Source organism: Limulus polyphemus, unplaced genomic scaffold (assembly GCF_000517525.1).
Source record: "Limulus polyphemus unplaced genomic scaffold, Limulus_polyphemus-2.1.2 Scaffold1019, whole genome shotgun sequence".
NCBI lineage: Eukaryota > Metazoa > Arthropoda > Merostomata > Xiphosura > Limulidae > Limulus > Limulus polyphemus.
The window spans coordinates 326,906-346,575 of NW_013666629.1; the positions used below are offsets into that span (position 1 = coordinate 326,906).

At 32.2% G+C, this 19,670-nt stretch overlaps 1 protein-coding gene across 1 annotated transcript in view; it reads left to right on the forward strand.

Annotated features, from left to right (window-relative positions):
• Positions 1 to 3,321: 3,321 nt before the first annotated feature.
• Positions 3,322 to 19,670, forward strand: part of LOC106461721 (vitellogenin-3-like) — a 35,367-nt gene continuing 19,018 nt past the window's right edge. The window contains exons 1-12 of the mRNA XM_022388758.1: positions 3,322 to 3,376; positions 4,773 to 4,799; positions 5,411 to 5,574; positions 6,538 to 6,678; positions 8,514 to 8,684; positions 10,070 to 10,333; positions 11,335 to 11,474; positions 13,490 to 13,978; positions 14,252 to 14,420; positions 15,836 to 16,081; positions 17,387 to 17,623; positions 18,608 to 18,825. Coding sequence (XP_022244466.1) covers positions 3,337 to 3,376; positions 4,773 to 4,799; positions 5,411 to 5,574; positions 6,538 to 6,678; positions 8,514 to 8,684; positions 10,070 to 10,333; positions 11,335 to 11,474; positions 13,490 to 13,978; positions 14,252 to 14,420; positions 15,836 to 16,081; positions 17,387 to 17,623; positions 18,608 to 18,825 — 2,306 coding nt within the window. The 5' untranslated portion in view covers positions 3,322 to 3,336. The remainder of the gene's footprint in view (positions 3,377 to 4,772; positions 4,800 to 5,410; positions 5,575 to 6,537; positions 6,679 to 8,513; positions 8,685 to 10,069; positions 10,334 to 11,334; positions 11,475 to 13,489; positions 13,979 to 14,251; positions 14,421 to 15,835; positions 16,082 to 17,386; positions 17,624 to 18,607; positions 18,826 to 19,670) is intronic.

Here is a 19,670-nt window from a genome sequence, read left to right on the forward strand (position 1 = left end):
CTTCTTCGTTCAAGTATATTTCCCTGTCAATGTTCCCATCTTCATTAAAAGGCGTAATATGACAAAAACAAGATCTTGAAGAATTTCTCAATAACGTGTCTTGGTTATGGTAGGTAATTCGAAGAAAAAATAAAGTGTTACTGTTTCTTATTTGTAAAAAGGTTTAAGAGAAAAGACCACAACATAATGAACTAATTCATCACAATACCTGAAAACTCTGACTTCACTTTTATGAAAAATTAAATGGTCTTTCCTTTTACTCCCGATCAACGATAAATATCTTTCCTTGAATTATGAATAACACGAATGGATTGAAATATTAAATTAAATTATCTCAAAATAAACCTTCATTTCGGTGCAATATTGAAATTAGCTTGAATTATTCATAACCTCTGAATAGTGGGTGACCCAACGGGTCACGAGTGGTCTAGTTTCTAATATATTTCAAAAACTAGAATATTTTAACAAACAAAAACATTTGGCCAAGCATCTTTTCACAACTAGAACATTTTAACAAACGGAAACATTTGGTCACCATAATGTGCCTCCGCAGGATTTATTCCAGGTGGGGAAAGCCATTGCAGAGCGAAGACCATTGCCTTGAAGTATGAATGCGATACTCTGGCTGATTATGGCTTATTTATGTATAACTAGTTTCGGCATTTATATTTAAATAGTATTATTTTCTAATACTTTCTTTTAATAAATTTCCTTCTGAAATTCCTAGGAGGGGCAAATGTCCCCTTGCCCCATCCTGCGGACGCCCATGGTTACCAACTTTTTACACCTCAAAAACTTTAACAACTTGAAACATTTGGACAGCATCTTTTAACATCTAGAAAACTTTAGCAAGCGTTTGCTAAGCACTTTCTATAAACTGTTGCTTCTGGAAACCTTTGCATAACACATCATTATGTGCGGAAACTTTACATTCAATTGGAATACTTGGAACGAAATACTTTGTAAGCTGTTGCACATATTCCTAATACCTGTAGTTGTTTGCAAAGCTTGTTTGTCAACTTTGATTTAACACATACACGCCTTCATAATTAACTCGTCCCTAATTTGTTGTTTGTTCTCAAGCACAAAGCTACACAATGGACTATTTATGCTGTACCCACCGCGAGTATCAAAACTCGATTTTTAAGGATATAAGCACTCCGAATCACCACTGAGTTGCCGGGGGGCATATTTAAGAAGTAACCAGGAATGAACAACGTTTAATCGACAAAATACATTACAGAAATAAACTTGTGTTTTACAAATATTTAGTAAACTCGAGACTAAGATATGAGGATTTTACTTTTAATTCTAATATTTCTTACCCTTGGTTTTAATAAATATGTATAAATCTCGAGTTATATAACATAAATAATTAACGAAGTGTCTAAAAAAACTTTAATTGTTACTACTGTACAAGAAACATGCTGTCTAATGTATCGAGTTGATGAAGATAGAGTGTTACATTTGCTGAAGAGACATATTTCACGCTGGTGTCAGCATGACCTGTGCTCAGCAGTTAGGTTAAACTATGACCCCTATGCTACGAAAAAACAAACGTCAACGAGTACGGCTTTTTTTTCTAAAATATTTTTTATTTTCTTGAAACTTTGGTATCAATAATCAATATTTACCTTAAATATTTCCCATATATTATATGTAAATAAAAACAATATAACTAATGAATTAGGAAATACTAGTAATCTGAAATCGATTATTAGTTTCGATTTGTGGTGATTAAACCTGTTAAAATATTGAGTTCAGAAACTTATCTGGTCAAATTGTGACTCAACAACTGGTTAATGCTATTGATGAAAATAACTAACCACATTTAAATATGTTTTTTTTAATTATGCACAAAGATACGCAAGAGCTATCTGTGCTCTGCCCACCACGGGTATCGAAACCCGGTTTCTAGCGTTGTAAGTCCGCAAACATGCTGCTGTGCCTCTGGAGGGGGGGGGCTTATATTTGTTGAAGTTAAAATTATAAATTAAAAAAAAACACGAAACAAAATGATGACGGCTAGTTGACCAAGCGAAACGTTCTTGATTTTTCTTAAGCTCTATATTTAAAATTTTTAATAGAGTAGTTATAATGATATAGTTGTTGTTGTTTGTTATTAAGCCCAAAGCGTTGTTTGTTTGTTTGTAGTTAAGCATAAAGCTACACAATAGACTATCTGTGCTCTGCCCACCACAGGTATCGAAACCCGGTTTTTAGCGTTGTAAGTCCGCAGATATACCGCTGTGCCACTGAGTTTATATATATATATATCATCACGGTCACAGCCTGTTATTATGCTCTACAGCTGGATTGGAATAGCTCATCATACAGTGAGCTCATTAAACTCTATTGTTGGATTGGAATAACTCATCATACAGTAGGATCATTAAACTCTATTGTTGGATTGGAATAGCTCATCATACAGTCAGCTCATTAAACTCTATTGTTGGATTGGGATAGCTCATCATACAGTCAGCTCATTAAACTCTATTGTTGGATTGGGATAGCTCATAATACAGTCAGCTCATTAAACTCTATTGTTGGATTGGAATAGTTCATCACACAATGGAATCATTAAACTCTATTGTTGGATTGGGATAGCTCATCATACAGTGGGCTCAGCTTACAATTGAATGTTACTAAACTTACAAAAAAAAAACTGTTTCAGTCAACTTTACGCCACTGCGGCTTCATCAGGGCTAGAATTACAAGAACTACTGCAGTGGAGGAACTTTGGCGGAAATAAAAGTTTGTTTTTATTATTATTTGGCGAGTAAAAGTCGTTATTTCCAATTTTATTGTCAAAATGTCTAAGTTCTTCCAAAACGTATTTCAAATTCTGAAAAGCAACATAATATTATTAAAGCTACTTGCCTAAACAATTACGGCATTCTGAATAACATTATGTTAATTTTAGAAATGATTGTTGTCGCTCTTGCTACTAGAGACCATAAAAAGTGGGTCACTAACACAGCATGAAAAACTATGACTGATGTAGCAAGACTTCGTTTAGGATACATGGATTTCTATCAGCTAATTTGTCATCGCAGAACTGGAAAAGTGCATACTTGAACTCAAATGTAACTAAAGTGATTACTCTCATTTAAAATGTTTACTCTGTAAACTTTGCCAACGAAAAAAACATCAATTCAGCAAGTATACGTAGTCTATATGCTGACCTTGAAATCTTGACTTGAAATATTCATCAGAAATAATCGCCTGATTCCAATGAGAGCGATTCTGATTGGTTGAGTAAACAGACAGAAGCTTAATATAAACGTATTTATATATTTGCTGCTCAGATGTTAACTTCACTTATTTTCCATCAAAATGAAAAAAGTACTAGCTGTATTTCTGCTCGCTCTCGTAGGTAAGTGCCAATTTACTAATGACAAAACGTGCTTATCAGCAATAAAGCATTTAATCTATAGACCACGTTTAAGTTGATATAAATTTGATAAAAATGTTTTGTTTTTCAAAGCAATAATTCTTTATTGTATGGTGTAAAATTTCTTAGGTTGCAGGTGTTTCGGATTTTAGCAATCAATTGATTGTTGAATTTCATAAAAAACTTAGCACGAAATCTTATGCTAGATCTTTATGTGTTTAGTATATTAGTTTGGTTTTGTCGTTTTTAATTTGACAAAATATTCACTTCATGTGATAATCTTGTGAATATCTTCAAATTAGTACCATACCTTATATTTATTGCGATATAGCTTTTGAGGGATGAAATCATATAACGGTATGGTATGAAAATTATTAAGTACTGATACTAAGTAGAGCCTTTCCGGATTTGAAGAATCTTTTAATTTTTAATCTAATTTATTTCGAATTGAATTGAAGAAAGTCGGTTCTACTGAACTAGGAATCGATCTCATTCCTGACCGTGCTGTAACTACACCACGATTGGAAAATACGGTATCTTCCTTTTTTGAAACATAACTCTAAAAGAAACCTTTACAGTTCTTTAAAAGAAATCCAAAACATTATTTTAACGTAACTTCAAAGAAAACGAAGTTCTATCAAAAGATAAACCTACTACGATCCATAAGAAAAAGGCCACTAGTTGGATATTGTGAGAATGTTATTGTGACGGAGCTTCCAGCATTTAAATTATAATTCTTTTTAAGGCACATTGTGTTGGTACATTAAGAGTAATAATTACGAAAAAACATCGTTTTTTGTAATTATTACTCTTAATGTAAATTCTACCAAAAGAAAATTCCTCTCCAGTTTACAGAGAAAAACATATTATGAAATTATGCTTTAATAACATCTCTGACGGGATGTTGTAACATAATTTTAAAGAAACACCACGAAGATAAAACTTCATGGACCCCACAATCCACTCTAGGATGATAGAATAGGCTAAGATCTATAAAGTAACTAAAGAATTTGATATCGGGAGAGAAAAAGTCCAATCTTTGAGTGCTCTGGATTTGAGTGGACTTTATAAGAAGCGTTGTAATGGACTATTAATAAGCTTTCAAAAATCAATGTAGTAATTTTTGTTTATGTATATATACAGTGATATTTTTTTCAGAGTTAACAAAACTGCTGTCTTGTTTTTAGGTATTTATGACTGTTTGCGTGGTTCACTTGTTGATTTATAGTTTGTTTGTTTTTGTTAACCTTATGATTTGTTATAAAAGTAACTGTTTACATTCTTTACCATCATATTTTGTATGTAGCTTAAAGAGGAACAAAATATGATATTCTCTCCTATATCTACGTGTTCTAACTATTATGTATTACTATTTCAGCGGCTGTAAACGGCCTTCAGCCAACAGGTAAGTTCACACAATGCTTGTAAATTCACCATTCCACAAGTATGTAAATTGTGAATTCAGTCTCAGTGGAAATGTTTTTCTTGATTCTGGTTTAATTATTAATCGTGAATTAAACTGTTAAATAGAAGAGATCATTTTAAAAAGCACAACTTCCCATAGAACGTGCTTATTTCGGTTAGCTTATATCTGATCATAACAAGGTTCTTTAGCTGCCTGGATATTTAAAAAAAGGCTTAGGCTTTCAACAATTAGAGTTTACACTTTAGTTTCTAAACTGTTTCCTAAGCAGCTATGGTCTCTTTTTTTACTAGTTAAACTAGTTTATCTGGACAGAATGTAAAAGTTGTTAGTTATTTATAAGTTGTAGAGTCGTTTATTTATGTAAGATGTTAAGTTATTGGACCAAATCACTATGTTACCTTTCTGAAATTCAAATCACAATTTAGGGTTTTGATCATATTTTTGCTTAGTAAAGTAAATTTTGTTGCTCATATTGTCAGTAGCTGTAATCAAATGAATGCTTTTTCGTTTTCATAGCTCCACTTACAATGTTCTTCAAATACAGCAGAAACCCGTTGCATTGTAATCATGTGTTCTTTTGTTTTTTTAAGCCTTCTCTACTGGGAGACAGTATCATTACAGATACAAAAGCAGAGCTTTGAGTGGAGTCCCTAATCTGGATAATCAATATTCAGGATTGGAAATTTTAGCTGATGTAACAATGCAATCTACCAGTTCTCAGTCCGGCTACAACCAGAAGACTGTTCTTTTAACGGTAAGTAAAAGTTTGTTTGCTTCCTCATCTGAACTACACCTACGCGAATAGGTCAGAGCATTGTAAAGGCAACAAGACGGCAGCATCCACCATCTGAAGTGACAAATGGACGACAGCATCCACCATCTGAAGTGACTACAGAGGGACTGATTATTATTCTTATAACGAAACCACAGCTGAAATGCGAAGCGTATATGGTAACACCAAAAAACGCATAGCTCTTCATTGGACATATGTGGACAATTTTTGTAACTTTATGCCTATTACCCATCCTCCACGGGACCGGTCCGACCTAGTACTTATCATACGGGACTGGGGATCTGAGGGTCTCAGATTCGAGATGTTGACCTACATGTTAAACTTTATCTTCCTAAGCTAATCAGTTAGGATAATCTAATTAGTCATCAATAACAGTTCATTTTAAGTGATTGAGTAAATCTGTTGGCGAATTGAGTATGTCTTAATTTTTTTGAGAAAAGTACAATTTCATTTTATAAATTATCATTCTTGTTTAACATTTTTGAATATGATTTAAAAAATAATAATCGTGAATATCTTATGGCTTCAGAAAGTTTGAACTTTTATTCCACGGTCCACGATTCTCTTGGGACGCTTTAGATTTGTTTGTTTTTACATTATTTAAGTTATTGTATTAGACAAGGCTTAAATACATCGCAGAACAGTATAAGCATGTGAATCATTACAAAATCAAATGTTGGTAAGGAGTGAAAAAGAAGATTTCGAATTTTCAGTTTAGTCTTAATCTTTTAGCAATATGAAAGAAAAATAACGTATGAATATGAAATTCCAGTTTTTGACTTTATTCACTCGATGATAATTATTCATCTGACATCAAAGTGTGTTGTAGATTTTTGTATTTTCGTTTATAATACTTATTTAATATTTCAAATTAACGCAAAGTTACACTAGATTTTGTCTGATCACAAACTATTTTCTGTACAGCTTGATAATGTCCGAGTGGCTAGCATTAACCAAAAAGTTTCTGATCCGTACCACTCAGCAGTTTACAAGGAGCACACCAGTTCCGTAGTATACCAACAGGAACTGTCCAAACCTTGTTTGGTTCATATAGAAGATGGCGTGGTAAGATGTCAATCATTTTAAACCTTAAACTATGAGCAGTGATGTTCAGTGGTGAAGCTATCTCTTCTACATGTTTGTAGGTTATGAGCAGTTGTTAAGATATATATTGTTTAAGTATTATAGGTTATGAGCAGTTGTTAAGGTATCTACTCTTCAAGTATTATTGGTATTAGCAGTTGTTAACGTACCTACTCTTCAAGTATTATTGGTTATGAGCAATTGTTAAGGTATCTACTGTTCAAGTATTGTAAGTTATGAGCAGTAACGTTCAATAGTTAAAGTATCTCCTGTGTGAGTAGTATAGGCTAGGTTTCTAAAACAGAGAGAGAACTCAAACTAAAAGTGATTTCGAATAAAATCATCATGTAATATACTGTTTGACGATAATTTTATTAAGTACTGTTTTTAAATGTATTACACAGAAAAGAATAGCAATGTAATTTTCAGCTTTGTTAGAAAGTACGTAAAAAGATGTTACTGTAATTCAATTACCTAGTGTGAGGCATTTTGTGAGTAGTAATAATTGAAACAGTATTTGTTAGAGTATTAGTGCTACGAAGTAAGAAGTGCCAAGAGGATGTATGAGATCAAGCAATAAAAAATAGCAGTGAAACAAATAGATATGCAACTAATGTCTGTATACATATAAAACTGTGAAAATATTGAGTTAATATGTCTTTTCTGAGATTATTCTTTTAATTCGTTTTATGCAGATAAATCGTAAAAGTTCACAGAATTATCATTTAGATACTCGATATTCATAGAGAAAACACCAAACTGATTCTTTACTGATTATTTGATAAAAGAAAATGCTGATTAGTTGGAAAACAAATAAAAACATTATATATTGAGTAAATATTTTAGTTCACCATTGTCATCTTAAGAGGGCGCTACACACCAAACTATTTATAAACTATCGGTAAATGATGTGCAAGGTATGATGAAATAAAAAAAACAACTCGAACTAAAAGTGGTATGCATATAAATATATATATATATATATATAATTTTTAAGTAATATTATAACCTGAAAAACTTTAAATTTTTTTTTAAATTTCATGAGATTCGATCATTTAGTAATTGATCCAGGAGATCCGTATGTTTAATAACAACCAGGTTTTTGTTAGAGCTCTTTATATATCTGATATTTCATCAATTATCGAGAAATAGCTTAATCGTTAGCCATTTGTTATACTACTGCTTATTGATATATAACCTCAAAGTTACCTATACTATTTGTTATACCAACATTTGTCAAGAAATAACTTCACGTTAGTGACAGCATCCATTCGTTACACTACTGCTTATTGATATATAGCCTCAAAGTTACCTATACTATTTGTTATACCAACATTTGTCAAGAAATAACTTCACGTTAGTGACAGCATCCATTCGTTACACTACTGCTTATTGATATATAACCTCAAAGTTACCTATACTATTTGTTATACCAACATTTGTCAAGAAATAACTTCACGTTAGTGACAGCAGCCACTCTTTTACACCAAAATCAAAGTACACGTAATTACTTTTTTTCACTGTCGACATATGTCATATGTCGACAATTAACCTTGAAGTACATAAAATAGTTACACTACCGTATTTCAACAACTAGCGTCAAAGTACACAACAACAGTTCCTTGTTACACTATCATATGTTTACAATTAACCTCGAAGTACACAAGATGGTTACTTGTAACACTAACACTTACAGAAATTTAAATACTCTTACAATGTTATACTCTGAAATATATTTCTGTTGTGAAAGAGTAACACGAACAATTACAATACCCTTCAAGTTGGTTCAAAATTATGTTTCCTTTTTATACCTATAGGTGGTGTCGATACAAGTTGAAGAGTCGGACCCACAGTGGTCGGTCAACTATAAAAAGGGTCTTATATCTACACTCCAGTTGAACCTAGCCCAGAAGAACCCAGTTGTCTCTCCAATTGAAAACACTGTACCGAGGGTAGACAAGAACGCCAAAATCTATAGTGTTTATGAGGCAAGATCTAGTTTTCCTAAAACTCTAACTTCTTCATTTACGAATGCATTTGATGTTTGCATTCGTAACATAAAGCTACACAACGGGCTATCTGTGCTCTGCCCACCACGAGTGTCGAAACCCGGTTTTTAGCGTTGTAAGTCCGCAGACATACTGCTGTGCCATTGGTGGGCCTTAAAATAAAAAGCTGTACAACGATCTTTGCACACATTGCTAAATCATTTTGTCAGATACATTGCTGTTTCTTCTTAAATGTTTCCAACTTAGCACATCCCACAATAATGCATGAAGTGAAGATGACCACCGCAAATCAGTGTTTGTATAAAAATAGCCATCATACACATAAATATAAATTTATGAAAGTTTTATATGAAATGAAAATTATAATAATTAGTAAAATAGTAAAAATAACATTTGCCTGCGATAAAAAGTAACATTAACCTAACTGAGTTATTTCTATATTAAACGTTTATTGAGCGAGTGAACTTCTCTGTTGTAGCGTCTTTAGGCTAATGGTAATCTAATACGTTTTGAAAAATACTGTAGTGAATGCAATGAACAACGTATATACGGAAATAACCATACATAATCTGTCATTGTAACAGTAGTGAATTCCAATGTAATGTACAGAATTACCCAATTATAACAATGTAATGTACAGAATTACCCAATTATAACAATGTAATGTACAGAATTACCCAATTATAACAATGTAATGTACAGAATTACCCAATTATAACAATGTATTGTACAGAATTACCCAATTATAACAATGTAATGTACAGAATTACCCAATTATAGCTTTTCTCAACAATATTCAATATTTATAATCGATCTTGAAGAAAGGAATTGAAAGCTTCTTCGACAAAAAATTTAACGTGAATATAAGATCAACTTAAGTTATTATTTTTTATTGCGATATTATTTGCCTTTATATATCAGAGCCTATATAACAAACATCCAAAACCAAACAGATGTAATATTGTTTGACAAGGCTATTTTAGTCAGTAAATATACATATGTAATATCACTCACTATCACTTTATATAGACGCTATTAGTAAGTTATTGTAGGAGAAGGATTAATGAAGAGAGTTAGAAGGTTAAAAATTACGACACTGTAATTACCTTAGAGAGTGTTTGGAAGTAACTAACGAGCACATCAACGTGTACAAAGTTTTCTGCTTTAGCATTGTGGCTGTTTTGCAAATTACAATAACAAACTTATACGCCCAACCCTTCGATTTATCAAAAACAAAGTTTGTAATACACCTCTCAAATCTACTAATATAAAAGTCGATAATTGTGCAAAAAATTATTCCGATGCATTATATTGTTATATTCAGGATGTTTTACTTTATTATTCTGCTTTATGTTTCTTAATAGGATGGTATCGGAGGGAATTGTGAAACTTGGTACGTGATCCAATCCATCCCATCTCCGTACTACCCCAGTTATGGCCATGTTATGAACATCACGAAGACTAGAAACTATAAAAACTGTATCTACAGGCCAGTGTATGCTCATTACAGTCATGATATTCGTGGATGTCCACGAGTTTGTTCCCAGACATCAGAATCAACGCACGCTTCTGAATATCCAACTCACCTTCATCACATCTGCGCGGGATGTCCAAAAGGCTATGAACCGGTAGGGATTTTAACAATAAAAGAATAATTTAGAAATGTTACGAAATCAAGTTAATTTCAGATGTTGTTTTTTGTTGCTGTTGCTGCTACTGTTGTTGTCGTTTACAGATTTCTCTTAATTTGTCTGTTGCCTCTCAAAATCAGAGGTGTGTAAAAATGGTACTTTAGATGTTTTGTCTCCCACAAGCTACCGCCCTATAACTTTTTTCTCTATGCCACAATTGATCAGTTGGGCAGGATGAAAAGAGACAAAGGATCGAATGAAACATTAATCATATATAGAATATAATATTTTAAAAGTAACAGTTTAATCGCTGAACATCAGTGAAATATTGGGAAACCAATAGGCCTGAATGTTGTTATAAAAACAAGTTACAAGGTAGCATTCTTCTTGTTGCTCTAAATATGAATTAATATTGCAGTATATTTTAACAACAAAAATCATGATCTTAATTTCTTTGAATCCAAAATTTTATTTCAATTTGTACAAAACAGAATTACAGTTAGACAAGGTGGTAAATAATATAATGAATTCTAAAAATGTGTTGATAATTTGAAAACCAAACAAATTAGAATAGAAATCTACAAAACAAGAATTAAAATGAAGAAAATATTTGTCACTCAAAGGAATTACAACGAGCAAATTGCCTGAAAATGTAATGTTTCTAGGACAACGTATTCCATTCTACAGCTTCTCGTTCAAATGGTCTCCATTGTTAATGTGTCCCTTCAAAACTCTCTCAAATTTATAATAGAACACATTTGTTTGTTGTTGATTTTTCCTGAGTAAAGCCAAATTGAGCTACCTCTTGTATCCGCCTTGGAGAATTGAACCCCGGATTTTAGCATTGTAAGCCCGTAAGCTTACCGCTGTCCCACTTACCTTTACGAGAGGAAATCAGTTTTTACACCCTAAATTTCTAGTAGTCGACAAGTTTTATTTCTATATGTGTTGCTATTTTTAATCACAATAATTATCATACGATATCTTCTATTATATAGGACACTGTGATAGCCAAATCATATTCTTATACTAAGTATAACATTAGCCGCTCGCATGATGACGTAGTGATTGAAAGCCTTGCCCACCATGGGAAAACCGTGTATTCTGCTTATCGTGATGACCTGGTAGTTTTATCGTAGTAAGTGTGAAACATTTTTCTGTACGAATTGTTTCTTCTTTTGCTTAAATGTTAACCATGGTTCGTAAACAGCCTGTTCTTCTATTCATTACAAATTAGTATATTTCGTATTTTGCTCTAGATATGAATTCATATTGCAATATACTTTAACCAAAAATAATCATAATCAGTTTATTTGAATCCATAAACTTATTTAATTTGGACAAAACAGAATACAGTTAGACAAGGTGATTAATAATATAATGAACTTTAAAATTATATTTGGATTTCGTTTGCATGAATAACACTAGATGGTGCTTACATGGCCATCTAACCTATATAAAAAGCCGGTGTGTGTCACGTCACAATTGATTTCTCGAAATAGGAGGAGTTATAATAGCCAAAATGCATTTATCCAGATAGAATAGTTCGATTACTGTTCGCTCATTACAATTTTAGTGACCAGTGTACAAGAGGACCATGACAGGTTGTCGTGAAACCTTATAAGTGTAGTGAGTGTTGGTTAATAAGCCTAAAATAAAGACGTAGTGTGGGATCAGCTAGCCTGGAGCCAAGTGTATAAAATTTATCATGAATTTTAAAATATCGATTCAATTTTAAACTTAAATCGTTTCTGAATCACCAACGTTTTGGATAAAAAACAAAACAAACATCTTTAATCAACGGAGACTCTAAATTAAGAAATCAACAATAATTTTTCCTGTATTGTTGTCTGTACATTTCATTTTATACTTTCAGCACATAGATTAACATCACATAAAAGCCATTATTGGAACGTAGTGTTACCAAAACGCACTGGCTTTTCTGCATATTAGAAGTTGTTAATCTAACTGATTTTTATATTCTATGAATACGCCTCGAATTCATTTCATGAATGATCTTAATTTTGACTGGCTCACAAAGGAATTTACTGACGTTTGACTGCCTTCACTGCACTTTTCTGCCTACTTGTTGGTCAAGCATGATTTCGCAAAATTTATTTATTTCAGTTATCTATGAAGTTAGGGTTTACCATAGGGTGGAAGTGTAGTACTTGCCCCTTCAATTTTGACGGGCTATACGCTAGCATTGATTAAAGATAAAATGATTCCATCAAGTGTTATGACGACTCATTTATACAGTTTATATTAAACACAAATCTGTAAGAAGGATCTTATCACCTATAATCAAAAACTGTAGTAAAAAGTATTAAACCAGCCTTAGGCCGGTGTCAATGAAACAAAAAAAGATCTGATATTTCACATGGATAAATGTATTTGATATTTTGAATGTATTTATCTAAATTAATAACTTTAAATATCTCACTAAATATTTTGTTTATTTACTTATTCTATGGTCTAAATAATACATTCGGTTATTTACTCGGTAAAAAAAGTAATTTAAACTTTCATATTTAAAAGTGTGAAATGCCTTCTAGCGCTGAAATGGTTATACTAGGAATATTGATGAAAAACAAAACAAAAAATCAAAATTTAAAATCTTTAGGCATAAAGGTTCGACAAACCAGTGTCAAAAGGCTTTCTAACGGAGGCTATAAATAATAATAGTATAAAACAACTCACTGAATAATTTTCTTTTTTCTTTCATACAAGTCGATCAAGTATTGTGATGAATGTATTCTCGGATATTTCGAACAAAAATGACTTTAAATCACTCAAAAATTTACTACAAATATATGTTGGAAATATTTTCACATTTTAATAAAAGTTTTTTTCTTCTCATTTGGCTTGGATGATATGTTTATTACAAATATTACAAGGGTTAATCCTATTATACGTGACGTAGCATGTTAAAAATGGCTAGATATGTATTTTGAAATTGGTCAGCATTGTTCAAATAGTAGTAATAAATGCAGCATGATCTTTATCTAATCCTATATTTTTTATTTTGTTGTAGGAGTTTCAATTGCTCTGTTTCACTGAGAGGTCATCATCTACAGTTAGTATTTTTTTTTACAATAACAACAATCAAGTTTTAAATAAACATCTGAATTTACATATACTTTTCCTCAACAGCCAAAACCTAACGCTTATATCGGTCGTCCCGGCCCAGTCCGTATCTTACGAGCTGTCCCAGCCAGTAAGGTATTCCAATTTATCCTTTCACTTGCCACAGTCCTCACTCTCACATGAACTGCCTTACAGTAGTCCTCCTTCCCCTTGGATTAGAAAGGAAAATTGGTTTCCTCAACATCCAGATTATGCTAGTTCTGGCTTTCACAGATTATCAGTAAACAGGCAGAAGAGAAATTGTTCCTTGGACATCCCTTTTATGTCTATCTTCAGTAATATTAATCCAAGGCATTTGAAAACTACAGTGAAAGAGACCTTAGAGAGTATCGCTGATGGCATCTGTCAAGCTGACCTCTCTAACTCGGAGACCATCCCTTACAAGACAATTGGTCTAATAAACGCCATATCTGTTTTGCCATATAGACATCTGAAACATCTGGTCGAAGAGATCATTTTGTCTGCCCGAATGAACGAGAAGCAACAAGTAATGAGGTAATACCACAGTTTACATAGGACTGCAAGTTATTGTTTGAAAAAAACAACTCTAAACAGAAATATTTTTTGTTTATAAAACGTAAAATATATCATTATTCTAAGATATTTAAGAATAAGTAGTTTTTAAAGGAAATATGTGGTTAATATGCAGTACAAAAACACGGAAAAATTATTTCAGCTTGAGAAAAAATAGTGGGAAATAAAAACAATTATAATTCCTCTCTGGTTATATTCATTTCGAAACGTTCTTTGATTTATCTTTTCTGGTAGGAAGATACTTTTGGACGCTCTATCTCAGTGCGGTAGCAATGATGCTGCTCTTATTGTCATAGACCTGATTGGACATGAAATGCTCACTGCGAACGAAGGTCGCGAAGTTATAGAAGGTCTCCCCAAAACTCTGGTCTACCCATCTGAAAATACAATCCAGGCTGTGTTTGTAAGCATAAATTATATCTATATGATTTCCTAACCTCCGATAAGATAATTAGTATCATATTCCACTCTGTATTAAAACATTTCGTCCTGTACATTAGTACCAGCCTTGTTCCAGCTTCAACGTCATTAATTAAATGGAAATGAAAAAAGGCATGTTACGTTCCGAAAATTTGTACCTTTGATATTAAAGTCAAGGGTAAACTTTCTGCAATAATGTAAATACCGAATTAATGAAGCTCAAAATATTAGCTAAGACATATGGTGTCAAGCTCTTCACTAGACGTTTACACAGAACTGTTAAAATGAAACTTATTTTTTAAATCAGAATACTTAACAAGTATTCATTTCTAACAGAATAACACATTGAAGTGAACCCATAAATTTATATTTAAATAATAAATTCAGATCGCTTCAGTGAAAAGTATAATAAACACAATAATGTATTCATTCGAGTTGAACTTCATTCGAACGGTAAAACAACTGGTTATTTGACATAAGTGTCATTCTTCAGACAAATCTGGCAAATATCTACTTTAAAAGCTATTAAAACAAAAAAATAGCATAAATAAACATAGCCTACTGATATCCCCAGTTTTCTAGACAAGACTCTTAAATGGCTGCCCATGTGCAAGGAGTGTGTCGTTCAATACATTTTTGATTTGAAGAAATTTGGTAATGTTTATACAGACTACGTTACAAACCAATCACTCCCCACATATTTAACATGTACAGAGTTTCGTTTTTAGGAATGTTGAATAGATCCGGGGAAATCAGATATTGTATGTCTTTAAATAAGATACATTTTCATAACAATTGTATTATCATCTGGAAAAAACTATACATCTATACTTGCAACTCAAATGTCAGTAACAACAAAAAGAAAGTTGGGATTACGATTAATGTACCAGAAATCCCAGAACAGACTCTCTTTACGTACAAGGTCCGTGTTCGAGGGACGGATTCTTCCGGTTTGTCGGTGAAAGTTAAGAATCACAGGATTTGCAAAACATCAGATCAGTTCAGTGATTTGAAATCTGATCAATGCATATCGATAAAACATAGAATACACCATATTAGCATATGATGCTCAATCGCAAATTATGATTGATGCCGTTACACCAATTCAACCACACTTGCACATGTGCATTTTTTGATCAGATAAAACCATTATCTTACTAATCCTCTTCCAGCGGACTGATAGGTAATAAGACATTGGAATATCTTGATTTATCAAATGTAAAATAAATTGTTTATAAAATAACCAGTTCATATACTTTTAATACTCCAATTAGACAATAAAAGTTCCTTTTTTATATTTTATAAAAAGAAATCAATCAAGAAATGTGGCACTAGCTTTTATTTTTTCATTTAGGAACTTTTTTTTGTAATTTAAATATATTTTCTATCTCTCAACAGGAGTTGATTCAAAATCCCAGAGTCCACGTTAACCGTACACTTTTTACTTCGGCAAGCATTAGTTTAGGAAAACTGATTCGTAAAGCGTGCGTGATTCCAGGAATGCAAACCCATCGGCATTCCCACTCAAACTTTGCCGAACAATCTGTTCCTGAGCCATCTTCTTTCTTTAGCTCCTACACAAGACAGAGCCAGGTGAAATCTTGGATTCCTTCTCCTGTGTGTAATCCTGTAGAGTACATACAGGTAAGATTTTAATTTATGTACATCTCACTTTGTAAAAACTATAACCGACAAATTTGAAGCCAAATAAAACACTTTTGTATTTAATTTAGATAGCTCTATAATTACAATCTCTATTTTACTCCTTATAAACAACAACCTAAGATTTATTATAATTTATTTGATATTACTTCAGGGGATAAATATTGATTTCAGGTGTTATTCTCACAACATCTGCCCCCCCCCCGCCAGTAAAATTCCTTATCCCTTTTCGTATCTTCATTTTTTATTACAAACATTATTCTTATTTTCAATTATACATATATAATAGTAATTTGTGTATATTTCTCTATACGACATGCATCTATACATTCGGCATGGCCAGGTGGTTAGAGCGCTCGACTCGCAATCTGCAGGTTCGAATCCCCGTCACACCAAACATGCTCGCCCTTTCAGCCGTGGGGGCGTTATAATGTGACGGCCAATCCTACTATTCGTTGGTAAAAGAGTAGCCCAAGAGTTGGCGGTGGGTGGTGATGACTAGCTGCCTTCCCTCTAGTCTTACACTGTTAGATTGGGGACGGCTAGCGCAGATAGCCCTCGTGTAGCTTTGCGCGAAATTCATAACAAAGAAACAATCTATGCATTAGATACTTGCACGTTTTGGCTTCCTTAACAGCAAGCCGAATCTCATTTTTTGTAGAGTTTCGCCTTTTTATAGGCTTATTGACAGAAATACACAATTTCTCTTTGATGCTTGGCTATCACATTGATCGTGATATTTTTAGAAAATTGGTAAATTTCTATGTGAATACTAACCACGCTAAGATCAATCTATATAGAGGTTATGATTTTTCTTCTTTAACTATGTTTTTGAATGAATAATAAAAAGAGGTTACAGTAGGGTGGTATGCATCATAGTAATAACAGAACATAGCAGTATAACATACCGGCAAAAATAAATAAGAAAATGACATTATACTTCTGCAAGACACCCCACCCGCACCTCTTTAGTTTACACATATACTTGGGGCTAGTGCCTCTGCGGAGTATGGTCCAGCTCAAGTCACTGCCATTATTCTTCGAAAATACCAGCCTACAATATTTTTTGTACCGGTATATTTTTTAAACACTTGATAACAAATTATAAGTAACGTATTTAGGGTACGAAAATATTGTTCATTTGAAAATTGAAATAAAACTGATATAACACTTTTCTATGCAGCTCAGGCAAAAGTAATCGTAATTCAAAATTAATCATATGATACATGTTACTAACTCTAGCTTGTTTTATTTTAAATCTGCTTGTTTCTCCGTCTTATCTTTCAGAAAATAGCGGAACTTTTGGAGTCAACAGGTGAATTCTACAAAAAGATAGCTTATATACAAACTTTGTCTCACACTAGCCATCCTGTGGCTTTATCCTATATAAAACCGTACGTCACTGGTCTGTCTCCAAGTTGCATAGCTCTCCAAGACGACGCAAACCCTGCAGCTAGTTGCAACTTTCTCCGCCAGATGACAATCTACTCTCTTCATCTCTTCATGTACAGACATCCCTTGAAGGTAAGCAAGTATTGTTTACTTCCGGAAAAACTGTTATCCTTCAAACTTTGCCTCAAGTTCAGGCTATATGAAGCTCATGTTCCATGAAATCCCAAGCATTTGATATTATGGTGTAAGTACAAAGTTTGAAGTGACCTTTATAAAAATCGTTTTTATAATCAATAAGTTTAAAGATTCTTAAGTTATCTGAAATTAATATTTTCTGTAAATCCATTTCGGACAGGAAATAGCTGAAATATCTAACAGTTGGTATAGTAGTGCATCAAATAACACTTTCAGATATAAATATCGCGTAGTCTCACTAACACTTTCAGATATGAATATCGCGTAGTATCACTAACACTTTCAGATATAAATATCGCATAGTCTCACTAACACTTTCAGATATGAATATCGCGTAGTCTCACTCATTTTCTCTCCTAAGATTTCACCTGGAACATTGATATTTTAGGTGGTGAAAATACTAAATAAATATAGCTTTCTATTATTATAAAAACGGACATCATCAGTTCACGGCAATATTTATAATCAATATCATTATTTGTACATTTGTAAACATATTTTAACAAGAGATGATCGAGTACTAAATAACATTTACAAACTGGGTAAAGTAACTAAAAATATTTATAAACCGGGTCAAGTATTTAAGAATATTTACATAATGGTGGAATATTAAACAAAATAAATTAAAATATCTAGTTAAATAAATGTAAACACAATTATTTCGTGTAAACGACATTACGTTTTGTAAAATATTTTGGAGAAAGAAGTGTAAGTATGATTGATACATTTAAGTAATATAAACTTTGGTTATTAAAAAGTATGCACGTTTCTTTATGAATTTTTAATCAACTGGATTGAGCTTATTTATATTTCATTTAAGTTAATGATAACCATAAAAATACGACAAAGGTTCCTTTTCTGAAGATATTTTGTTAGTTTTAAAAATGATATTTCATTTCCTGTATTTCCTTTTCTCAACAGCTCCTATCAACAGTGGTGCCAATATATTTCAACCCCAGAGAACCTTATGAGATCAGAATAGCTGCGTTCACAGTTCTACTTTACAACAATCCTCCTACTTATCTGTTAGAACGTGTTGTCACTGAACTGTGGAGCGAGAGGAACAAACAAGTTGCCAACTTTGTCTACACGTCATTGAAGACATTGAGTAATTCAACTCTTCCGTGTTTGCAACGTCTGTAAGTATAATTATGTCACTTTTATTTCGGATTTTTTTTATATATTGGAATCAATAAGACACGATCAAAAAATATATTGCAAAACATACTTAAAGTGTTAGAACCATGTCTTATAATTATCTAAGTACTGAGAATCTAGTGTTTGAAGATTTTTTAAATGTTACTGTACCAGTAAAAACTGATTTTCCTGATGCTATTTATATATTTTCATATTAAACTGAACAATTTCTATGTCACCTAAAGTATATTCTGATATTTCATACCTTATGCACCACAAATCTTATTTACCAACGATCAACATAAACAGTGATACTTAACTTGTAAGTAATGTTTGAAATTCACCTTGTGATCACCATGGAATAAACACTGTAGGAAAATATAATTAAAAAAAAGTGTTATGATTTTACGAAACACTGTTTGCAAATTAGAAAACTAAACACAATCAATTAAGTTTGAATTACATTTTATTTGCTACAAATATTTTTTATGTTCGAACATAAACAGTATTTAGAAAATCGTAATGTTTCCTCTTTGTTTTTATCTGTTTATATTTAACAAATGCTCCCTAAATAATTAACATAACATGTATTATACTTAGTAAACTGAAGTGGTCCTATGCACATGAAAGAATGTTTTGATATTATTAAACAAACGTTCATGAAATAACTGGCCTCCACATCTTTAAAAATAATTATTTTATACACTACTCTTTCTCACAAAAACCTTATTTGTTTTATATTTGTTATATATTAACAAATTAATTTGGTATTTTTATCTTTTAATTGCTTATTTCTTATTTTCAAAAAGTACATAAAAAAGCAATAACGTACTTACTAATAATGGCT